The sequence below is a fragment of the Danio rerio genome, chromosome 16, assembly GCF_049306965.1.
Source record: "Danio rerio strain Tuebingen ecotype United States chromosome 16, GRCz12tu, whole genome shotgun sequence".
In the NCBI taxonomy this organism is placed as follows: Eukaryota; Metazoa; Chordata; class Actinopteri; order Cypriniformes; family Danionidae; genus Danio; species Danio rerio.
Window position 1 is genome coordinate 292,501 of NC_133191.1, and position 12,500 is coordinate 305,000.

Sequence of the window (12,500 nt, forward strand, 5' to 3'; positions counted from 1 at the left end):
CCATACACACTTTAAGCTCGTCTCTCTTAGCTGTAATTTGCTTTCAGAGTATTTCTACAGTTCAGTTTTAGCCATCTTCATGTTTACAACTGTGTTCCCTTCGCAGTGCACTTTGAAAACATTGATGTCATTTTGAACACAGCCGTGGCTCATGACGAAAGCTACAGGTGACCTCATATTCAAAAGCGGAATTTGTTGCGTCTCCAAAGCTTGTGAAAACAAAATACACACAGCATACACTAATGCTTTTCATTTACAGTGGGTTATTTATGAAGTATCTGTACTGTAAATACCGTGAGCCTGCTGGCTTGAACATTTCTGCTGTGGTTTCAAATTGTCAAAGTAGACTTTTCAAAAAACTAACAAACAAATAAACAATATCATATTTAATAATAATAATAATAATAATAATAATAATAATAATAATAATAATAATTTATAATAATATTAATAATAATGAAAATTGTAATTTAAATAAAAAAATATATAATAATAACAATCAATAATAACAATAATAATAATAATAATAATAAAAATGTAATTTAAATTAAAAATAATATTAATGATAATAATAATAATTAAGATTAAATTTTAAATTAATAATAATAATAACAATAATAATAAAATAATAATAATAATAATAATAATAAAACAACAACAATAATAATAATAATATTGAATAATACTAAAACAATAACAACAACAATAATATTAATAATATTAATAATAATAATAATAATAATAATAATAATAGTATTCATTAATTCATTTCATTGTCTGCTTAGTCCCTTTATTAATCCGGGGTCGCCACAGCAGCATGAACTGCCAACAATAGTATTAATAATAATCATTATCTTCATAAATATTATTATTATTATTAATATTATTATTATTAAAGTATGATTTTTCATTTCCTAATAAATATTAAATGTAATTAATTGTCAAACAGCCTCATTATATATTTATATGATTTATGTATGATATTAGAATATGTCTTGTATTAGAATATGGCTGTTGTAAGTGATTTGATGTTTTAGAATAGACTGTGTAATGCTCTCTATAATATCTGTGAAGGAAACACAGCCTCTATATGTGCTGTTTACATATATATTTCAGGTAATATGGAAAGCGAGTGCATGCTTTTACCACTAAACTAATATTGGATTATTTTTTTAAACGTGTGTGCATGTTAAACAATATAATCTGCACAAATACATGATGGGGTTCCTCCACCCCATTTAGAGTATCATTTGAGAAACGCACCGCTCTGCAGGTCTCAGTCCTGGTCCTCATGACCCACTGCTCTGCACATTCTCTAGCATAATGTCTTTATGAACTGGAAGCTGCGAATGTTTTTTATTTTATTTTTTATTATTATTATGCAGCAGTTTCTATAGAAACAGAATATCAATTGAGAAAACAGTGGGTGTGGCTTGTTTTTTCGACTGTGAGTTCATTGGATGTAGTGAAGTAGGCGTGTTAAGATTGCAAGATTCTTCTGCCTCCCCCATCATCAGATTATTCTGCTTGTTTTAGGGAAAACTCTCTTCATTTTGCCTCAGTATTTCTGAAACAACACTGTATTATTTGCTTGTCTGGAAAATGCCTCTTGATTAAAGAGTTTTTAGATATTCTGACTAGAAACAAGAGCAAAACTCTGAGTAAGAGCAGCATTGTTTGCAGTGAATGAAGCTGCTGGTGTGATGTGTGTATGATATGCTGTAAATCATTTATCCTGCTTGTATGACGTCTCTCTCTCTGTGGAAAGAGTCAAGAGTGCAGCGTAATCTCTCTCTGCTGAAGGACACCTGTGGTTTAGTTTAGCACCGCTCCTCTAGTCAAGCGCACACAGACAGAAAGATGGACACTCGCGGGTCTCTTCTGTGCAGGAGGAGAGCAAACAGCAGGATTCTCCATCGTATATTATCAGCACACGTGTGATCGATCCTGAGGAAGCAAACATGTTGATCAGCGGTAATTACAGTAATCTCAGGCGGAGCAGAGGCACAAGCTGCTGATTAAAGCGTCTCTCCATCCTGACAGATGAAGCTCCAGCTCACAACAGCGCTTCATTATAACCAGATCTGACACATTTATTATTTATTAACATTGTCCAGCAAACACAGCTGAGGAACACAGAAACAGAGCTGCAGAGCGGCTTCAGGGCCGAGCCAGTTTGCTTTTTTTAATTAGTTTTAGAGTGTAAAAGTATTTCGTCTTGCTTCAAGTGCAAATATCTAAAGATTCTCAAATCAAGAAGCATTTTCTGGATGAGCAATTCAATGAAAAGAGTTTAAAACAAGCACTGATACCTGATCACGGGGAAGATAAATAACTCCACAGTTCATTTCGACATGTATTTATTACTCCTCCATTCTGCCAGATTATTCTGCTTGTTTAAGGTTAAACTCTCGTCATTTTGACTCATTATTTCTGAAAACAGCACGATATTTGTTGCTTGTCTGGAAAATGCTTCTTGGTCTGAGAGTTTTAGATATTTGCACTAGAAACGAGACAAATTAATGTTTCTGCAGTGTCGTTTTGTCCATTTTAATTGCCTTTTATCTCTTGTCTGAGTTTTTCCTTCCCTTTGGCTGTTTTTAAAGCACTTTATGGATGAAGTCTGATTAAATGGATTGATGGATTTAACTGTAAATATGATGATGAATGATCTTGATTTTATTTGAAATATTAAATGAAATGCTTCCGTTTAGCAATTTTAAATATGCTTTATTCAACCCATCATATGTTGAGTTCATTTCTGTGAAATCATCCTGGATATATTGACTCATGTTAGTTGAAATGGCTGCTTTGCTTTTATTTAGCTTGATTTTGCCTCCTATAACTCATCTGCAGACTGTAAAAGTACATCCAGGAGGTTGTTTTGGCAGATAAAAAACCCTTCAGTCGTTTATTTGGAGATTTAAATAGTCAAAGCAGGGTGAATCAGCTTCAGCAACTACACCAGCTTCCAGAAATGATCAGATGTGCTCCAACATCAGACTCATTCACATCCAGACTGAACACACACATGTTCAGCTGAGCCTTTACTGAATGAGCGCTGTGCTGCGGCACACACATCACACTCTTATGCTTTTCTCTTCTTATTCATTCTTTTATAACCTGTTTTACCTCATTTTAATTTATTTTATGTTTTTTTTATCATTTGTATTATTTGTCTCTTTTATTCCTGTTTACAGCACTTTGAATAGCCACTGTGTATGAAATGTGCTGTAGAAATAAACTTGCCCTTTAATCTGTGATAATAGCCTCCTGGATGTACCTTTAGAGTCAGCAGATGAGTGAAATAAGTTATAGATGAACCACCGTGTGGAGCTCAATAAGAGTTTATTCTGCTATAAATAACACATCTGGATGTAGTCATGCTCCTGTACAGCAGTATTTACCATGAGACTCCTATAACGCATCTGCAGACTGTCACAATGCATTCAGGAGGTTGTTTCAGCTGAGTAAACTCCCACATGTTGAGCTTTATTCTGTGATAACAACCTCCTGGATGTGCTTTATCAGTCATTTATTTAACTCGAAACTTAATCAGTTATTTGAAAGGGTTGCTTTGCTTCTATTTAGCATTATTTAGTGTGTTATTCTGACTCCAGTAATCCATCTGCAGACTGTAAAGGTACATGCAAGCGATTGTCTTTGCAGAATAAACCCTTCAGTCATATATACAGTATAGCCATATATATATATATATATCAAGTTTTAATCTGTGATAACAGCCTCCTGGATGTACTTTTATAGTCTGCAGATGAGTTATAGGTATTGAAAACACATATTAAATAATGCTAAACAGAAGCAAAGCATGCATTTTATTTTCTCAAATTGCTTTGCTTCCCTATGGCCTGATTTAATGTGTGTTTTCGACTCTGATAACTCATCTGCAGACTGCAAAAGTACATTGAGGTGGCTGTTTTTGCAGAATAAACCCTTATATGTGGAGCTTTATTCCGTGATAACCTCCTGAATGGGCTTTATCTCTTACATATTTGGCTCAAAAGTTATTTGGAACAGTTAAACAGATGCTTTGCTTCTATATAGCCTGATTTAATGTGTGTTTTCGACTCGGATAACTCATCTGCAGACTGTAAAGGTGTGTGTACAACAGCAGTGAAGGTCACTGTCGTCCAGCGTCTCCTCTAAACTCTAAATTAATGGTGAAGTGACACCAAATCTGCGTTCCTGCAAAGTGTGTCGTGCTAAAAGCCCATTTGTGTGTGTCTTCCATCTGAGTGCGCGTGATAACCAGCACCTGTCATCTGCTCTCTGCAGCTGGACATGTACCTTTGAATATGGGGCAGATCTTCCAGACGCCGGCGGCTCCTTCACGGTTATACTGACCCAGCGCCAGCTCCATGTAGAAGAGCGGCATCCCGGCGATCACCATGAAGAAGAGATACGGCACCAGGAACGCTCCTGAACACACACACACCGAGAGAAAACACCTGTGAGGGACGCTCACAGAATCTTCAGTTTGGGCTTCATTATTTTTTTCATCAGTGTGTGTGTGTGTGTGTGTGTGTGTGTGTTTGTCCACCTCCGCCGTTCTTGTAGCACAGGTATGGGAACCTCCAGACGTTGGCCAGATCCACAGCGAAGCCGATGACGGACAGCAGAAAGTCGATCTTCTTGCCCCAGGTCTCACGCTGCTGTCCGGACGGGTGTGTGTGAGAGTGGGTGTGTGTGTGTGAGTGCGCACCGGGGCTCCGCAGGCTGGAGGAGGTGAACTGAACCCCATTCTGCTCCTTCACCAGCACCAGCTCCACCTCTCGGGGCCCGGCGGCGCTGCTGGAGCCGCTGACGGAGGACATGTGTGTGTGTGTGCGTGTGCGTGTGTGTGTGACCGCCGGTCTGCCTCTCAGCATGGGCATGCACAGGAGACTGAGGAGGAGATGCTCTGATGGACACACACACAAAAATAGAATTAAAATTAGTTTAGTTTGGCGCCATCTAGTGTCTGGGAAATGTGCAGGTTAGTGTATACTCCATCAGCTGTTTCTGTTTCTTTGCATTCAATTAAAGAGTTTATAATCCTTTACAGCTCAAAACACACTGTTAGGTGTCTAATGTTTAGATTTTGTGGCCAGTAGCCATGTAATAAGTGGGATAAAGTACATTCAGCACTGATGTTCACTGAAAAACAAAATATGTTGCAGTGATTTAAGATGATAAATGTGATGCGTTCCTGTAAAAATACACATGTAAAACAGGAGCTGTGTCTTAATGAATATCCAGCTTTGCCTGAATGGAATTATCTAAAATGACCTTTCATTTATTAACCATTCCACCAATAAAAGACTGATATTCAACACAGATTTTCTAGCTTATTTTAAACTTTAAAACAAACAAACTAACTAAAACAAACTAAAGCATACAAACAAACAAAAAACATCAAACAAAACCAAATAAGCAAACATACAAACAAAAACAAAGAAAAAAACAAGCACAATCAAAAGCAAACAAACATACAAACAAACAAACAAACAAACAAACAAACAAACAAACAAACAAAATAAATCAAACAAAACCAAACAAACGTACGAACAAGCAAACAAACAAACAAAAAATATCTAACAAAAACAAACAAACATACAAACAAGCACAAAAACAAAAGCAAACCTAAAAAACATACAAACAAGCAAGCACACAAAAAAAGAAAAAAAAAGTCAAACAAAGGTACAAAAACTAAAAAAAACAAACACAAACAAAAGCAAGCAAACATACAAATAAACAAAAAATGTCAAAAAACAAACAAACAAAAACAAGCATTCAAACAAGCAAACAAAACACAAGCATAATCTTAAATAAACAACAAGCAAACAGAAACAAGGACAAACAAAAGCAAACAAACAAAAATATGTCAAAAACAAGCACAAACAAAAGCAAAAAAAACAAAAGAATCAAACGAAACAAGCACAAACAAAAGCAAACAAACATACAAACAAAAAAACAAACAAAACCAAACACACAAAATAAACAAACACACAAACAAAAAACATCAAACAAAACCAAACAAAAGACATCAAACAAAAAGAAACAAACAAAAACGAAACAAACAAAAAACATCAAACAAAAACAAACAGCAAAATAAGCAAGCACACAAACAAAAAACATCAATCTAAACAAAACAAAATTCAAACAATAAACAAACAAACATACAAACAAGCAAACAAAGAAACAAAAAGCATCAAACAAAAACAAACAGACAAAATAAACAAGCAGACAAACAAACAAAAAACATCAATCAAAACAAAACAAATATCAAACAAAAAATATCAAGCAAACATAACAAACAAAAAACAAACATGCAAATAAACAAACATAAAGCATCAAATAAAAACAAACAGACAAAATAAACAAGCACAGAAACAAACAAAAAACATCAATCAAAACCAAACAAACATCAAACAAAAACAAACAAACATACAATCAAGCACCGAACAAACAAGCACATGAAGAAAAACAAACTTACAAATATACAAAGAAGCACACAAACAAAAATAAACAAAAAAACATCAAACAAAAACAGTGGTACAAACAAAAAATACAAAAACAAGCACAAACAAAAGCAAACAAACATACAAATAAAGAAAATGTCACACAAAAACAAACAAGCAAACAGACAAAAAACAAGCACAAACTTAAACAAAGCAAGAAAGCACCGAAAACACTGACTCAAATATATTCACAATCTCATGTAAAACTCCTCACTTGAGGATCTGTCAATGTGAGCGCATGTTCGATTAATCGTTACGCTGAAATGAACACGTCAACAAGCAACAAAAATCCAATTTAATACACCAATAAACTAACAGACTGACATGAAGAATCTGTTCAACGGTCAAACATAAATACATTATTATTATTATTATTAGCCTATAATAAACATGTCATACATTATTTATTACCAGTAAACATCCTTCTAGCATAACCAAACATGAGCAAAGTGAAGCAAAAACACTGAGCTCAACACAATCAAATATAAAATACCACACTTGCAGACAAGTTCAGTAAGAGCGGTTCTGTCATAATTAACATCTTATTACTCATTCATTACTGCCAAAATCATTCGAGCAAAGTCTAAACACCAGCATGGACCAGATTTACAGCAATCCCAACACATTTAAAGACAACTCAAGGACAAAAACAGATATATTTCACACCAGATCAGATATTAAAGGTGAAATATGTGATGTGTGAATCTGTTCAGCTTTAAAATAATCATTATGTTGTAACTAACATGTCTGCATTATTCATTACTACCAAAACTCCTTCAAGCAAATAGTAAAATACCAGAAACAGACCGCTCTTACTGAGATTCAGACATCTGTTTAACCACAGATCCACTCACAGCAGGACATAATCAGACGGAGCACTCACAGATCTGTTCTGCAGAGGAATATGAAATGCGTCACATGTGGATCTGTTTAATCAGAATAAACCACACCACATCAGGCTGCAATTAACACAAATCACAGCTCAACGCCTGATGTTTAATACACCATGATTTCTCATTGATCTGATATGCTATAATAAACATGAGCGCCGTCAAACTGATTTTATTTACACTGAAATTTAGAGAGTGATGAAGCCCTTTTAGATCAACAATACATGATTGAATCTGTTGACTACACCAGCAATTATAAATATAAAGCATTTATTATGATGCACAGGCTGAAAACAATTCAAATATGAAGATGATCATATCTTTGATTTTGAGCTCTTTTCTGACAAACTCAACCCCCCATAAAATTTCATAATCATAATAATCTATTAATATCAGTCAAATCAAAATACAGTTAAAGCAAATGATGTGCTGATGTTTAATCCACCATATTTTATTGTTGATCAAACTGAACAGACCCACATGATGGAGACGGCTGATTAATAAACATGAGCTGGGGCTAATTTCATTCAAATAATCATCATTTTCATCACATAAAAACAAGAGTTGATGATCGATTTGCATTTGGAACGTCATTCTGGGTCAAATTTACCCTAAAAATTGTTATTTATATATATAATCCTATATATATATATAGGATATATATATATATATATCTTGACTAACAAGTGACCAAAATATCACTCTCTTTAATACATCAATAATGAATGAAGCTAAATATAAAAGGACTGATGATGATGATGCTCATACTGAAGACAGGAAACAGGGAGGATACTTGCTTTTTCAGCTCATTTGTGACAAACTGAAATATAAAATATAATATAATAAAAAATAATAAATTGAATGATATATAATTATAAAAATACTAATTATATTATACTACTAATATTTAATAAATGCCCGTTTTACTCAAATATTATTTATAAAACAACTGATCTACTGCTGTTTAATACAGCATATTTTCTCTGAGCTGAACGCATGTAGATGATGGAAACGGCTGATTAATAAACATGAGCTTGGGCTAATTTCATTTAAATAATCATCATTTTAATAAAAATTAAAACAAGATTTGGTGATCAATTTGCATTGTGAACGTCATCATGGATCAAATTTCTTCTTTAAAATGATGCAAAATTTATGTTTGATAATTAAATCACCACATTTTGGTTTGATCTCTTTAATACATCACTAACTGATTAATCTAAGTAAATGGTAAAAACTAAGATTGATGATGATGATGATGATGATGATGATGATGCTCATATTGAAGAACACATTGATGATATTTAGTTTTCAGCTCATTTGTGAAAACTCAACTATAAGATAAAATAAAAAATTTGATAATTTATAAATACATAAAAATACAAACTGTAGAATAATATTATTACAGTAATAAACAATAAACGACCATTTACTCAAATATTATTAAAAAACAAACTGCTGTTTACTGAACATATTGTCTCTGTATGAAGAGATCTTCAAACAGCCGATGAATAAACACGAGCTTACTCAAAACTAACATAAAACAGGATTTAGTGACCAATAAACATTTATTATTATTATTATTATTATTATAAATGATTTCAAAGGGATTCAGGGTGATGATGCTCATGTTGAAGACAGTGACGGAGGAGGATATTCAGTGTTTCAGCTCATTTGTGACTCTCAAATATAAGATAAACTATTTAAAACATGTATAATTATGGGATAACTGTAATAATGTCAGTTTCTGGGTTTACTCAGATCAAAATATTATTAAAACAGCTGATTTATTGATGTTTAATAAGCTTATGTTCTCTAAAATGAAGGGATCTTCAAACAGCCCATTAATATCCATGAGCTCGCTCAAAACTAAACACTTTTATTCACATTAAAACAGAATTTAGAGATCATTAAAGTCATTTTGGGTCAATTTATTCTACAATATATTACATATTTAAAAAACAGAGGAGCAAACTGATTTAATCTACATCAATAACTAATCAAACTACATATAAAGCCTTCATTAGGAAATTAAAGTAACCAACACTGAAGATGTTCATCTGTTGAACTCAATTCTGATCAACTCCAGCATGAGAATAAATAAGAGAGCAAATAAAGAGGAAAGCAGAACCTGTTGAGCTCCAGAGATCTGCCAAACACACATCCTGCAGGAAATAAGAGAGAAGTAAAGCGTACCTTCAGTGTGGGGTGAAGCGCTTCTCCAGACAGACTCTCACTTCTCCATGCATTGATGAAGCTGGTCAGAGCTCAGATAATGATGGACATTATGAGTGTGTGTGTGTGTGTGTGTGCGCGTGTGCGTGTAGATGCAGGAGGAGGAGACTCTTTCTCCCACACAGGTAGAACCGCACACACACACACATGCTCCAGTCTCCTCCTCCTCTCTTCATCAGCACAGCATCCCCCTTTCATACCTTATTCTTGTTGTTTGATTGATTGATTTATCCGTCTATCCGTCTACATGTACAGTCATTTTCCTTCAGCTTAGTCCCTTTATTCATCAGTGGTCACCACAGTGGAATGAACCGCCAACTATTCCAGCATGTTTTACGCAGTGGATGCCCTTCCAGCTGCAATCCAGTACTGGGAAATACCCGTACACACTCATTCACACACACACACTCATTTACTACGGCCAGTGTAGTTGATCAGTTCCCCTATAGCGCATGTGTTTGGACTGAAGCCGGAGCACCCGGAGGAAACCCACGCCAACACGGGGAGAACATGCAAACTCCACACAGAAACACCAACTGACCCAGCCGAGACTCAAACCAGAGACCTTCTTGCTGTGAGACCACAGTGCAACAGCACTGAGCCACCGTGCCACCCTCTTTATTTATTTATTTAATAGGATTAATTTATTTGTAGTGTTTTATTCTGGATAGAGTCTTATTTCTCTGAGTTTGGCTGGAGTAAGAGCAGCTTTAAGGTCAGTATTATCAGCCTCCTCTTATCATTTTTCGATTGTCTTCAGAATAACCCGCTGTTGTGCAGTGATGCTCCTGATTTCCCTGATTAATCCCTCAGATGTCACTGTAAGCTGAACTGCCATGTACAGTAGAGCTGTAAACTCCACTTGTTGTGTTTTAATGTTTGTTGTTGTTGTTTGTTTTGGCATTAAGGCACTCTGATCCTTCCTCCAACCACTTTTAATGTTGAAAAGCCCAAACAAACGAGGAAATAAATTAAATAATTAATTAGTTACAACTAAAATAAACATAATAAACAAGACAAAAACTGCCAGTGAGAGAAGCTTTTCTGCAGTGATCTGGCTTCTCACTTGTCTATTATGAAGATGTGAACAGTTTATTAGCTCTTATAGATGCTCTTATTCTACTTGCCTGTTCCTAAACCCGACTATTGTCTTACTAACTATTAATAATCAGAGGTGTTATGGTGGCACAGTGGGTAGCGCTGTCACCTCACGAAGAAGGTCACCTCAGCAAGAAGGTCTCTGGTTTGAGTCTCGGCTGGGTCAGTTGTTGTTTCTGTGTGGAGTTTGCATGTTCTCCCTGTGTTGGCGTGGGTTTCCTCCGGGTGCTCCGGTTTCAGTCCAAACACATGCGCTATAGGGGAACTGATCAACTACACTGGCCATAGTAAATGAGTGTGTATGTGTGTTTCCCAGTGATGGGTTGCAGCTGGAAGGGCGTCCGCTGTGTAAAACATATGCTGGAATAGTTGGCGGTTCATTCCACTGTAAAGGGACTAAGCTGAAGGAAAATGAATAAATAATAATCAGCTAATTAGTTTAATGAGCTAAACGCCTGATCTCAGGAGGAAACAGCTCTTTCAGGTTTTGTCAGTTTGGTGGCTAATTCATCGAACAAGTTCATTCATACAGAAATGTACAATTTTAAAAAGGAAACGTGGCGCCAAACTCCGCCACTGAACCGAAACAGTTACGAGTTGCCGTGAGATTGTGTTGAAATGTCTGATGGCTCATTAAAAGTGTGACCCAGGCGGCGCCCCAGTGTCGTGAGGACCAGATCACACTTTAAATGCAGGAGCGAGCTGTCATTTGCTCTTAAACTATATATTAGTTTCATATGAAGTGACGACACCTGCTTTACAGCACTTAACACAGCAGGCGCAGGACGTCATCATGACTTCAGATCAACACCACACCCCAGCATCATGGGGACGCTGCATTCTGTTTAGAAATCAACATCGAGTTCAGGTCAGAACCCAACAGCAGGCCAGAGTCCAACCCAAAATCAACCAAATATCAACGTCTGGCTGACGTTGTGTGGACGTTACCACTATGACGTCTATCAGATGTTGGATTTTGGTTGCCGTACCTGATGAGTAAATGTCAATATCTGACGTTAATGTGACACTGGTTTAAGATGCTGGCTCAACGTTGGATTTTGGTGACATTCCAACACAACCTGAAATCAACCAAATATCAACCTCATTTGATGTAGTTAATGGATGAACACTGTCCTTAGACGCTGGCTAGACACTGGATTTTGATCACCTGACATCACAACCTAAATCTAACCTAATATTAACATCGTCTGCTGCTGTGCCTGCTGGGTAGTGTGACCTAATGAACTGCTCACTCTCAGAGACATTTACGCTATATCCAAGATGATATGTTATGTTGGTGTTTCATAACAGCTCAATTTTATGAGGTGTGTTATTAGCCCAATGCTCAACCCCTGATCTGGAGAACCAGGACACACTCGAGCACTCCGGCCAGTGTAGTTGATCAGTTCCCCTATAGCGCATGTGTTTGGACTGAAACCGGAGCAGCGCCCGGAGGAAACCCACACCAACACAGGAAGAACATGCAAACTCCACACAGAAACACCAACTGACCCAGCCGAGACTCAAACCAGCGACCTTCTTGCTGTGAGGCCACAGTGCTGACCACTGCTCTAAATGAACTATAGCTAAGTATTCTGTGTTAATTGTGTAGAGCGTTATTAAAGCATCACTGGAGAAACATTTGGGAAATACTGCAGAGAAAACCGAGGAATGTTCAGCTGTTGATATGAGCGCAGTGTTTACTGACTTTCCTGCAGACCTGCTTCATCTGTGTGTGTGTGTGTGTGTGTTCCTCTCT

The 12,500-nt window shown here is 36.1% G+C and overlaps 1 protein-coding gene across 2 annotated transcripts in view; it reads right to left on the bottom strand.

Moving 5' to 3' along the window:
- Positions 1–9,667, bottom strand: part of slc6a3 (solute carrier family 6 member 3) — a 21,650-nt gene extending 11,983 nt beyond the window's left edge. The window contains exons 1-3 of one of the 2 annotated variants that reach the window (XM_073925390.1): positions 9,605–9,667; positions 4,559–4,918; positions 4,306–4,437 (exon numbers count right to left, since the gene is read on the bottom strand). In XM_073925390.1, coding sequence (XP_073781491.1) covers positions 4,306–4,437; positions 4,559–4,892 — 466 coding nt within the window. In that variant the 5' untranslated portion in view covers positions 4,893–4,918; positions 9,605–9,667. 2 annotated transcript variants of the gene reach the window in all.
- Positions 9,668–12,500: the final 2,833 nt, after the last annotated feature.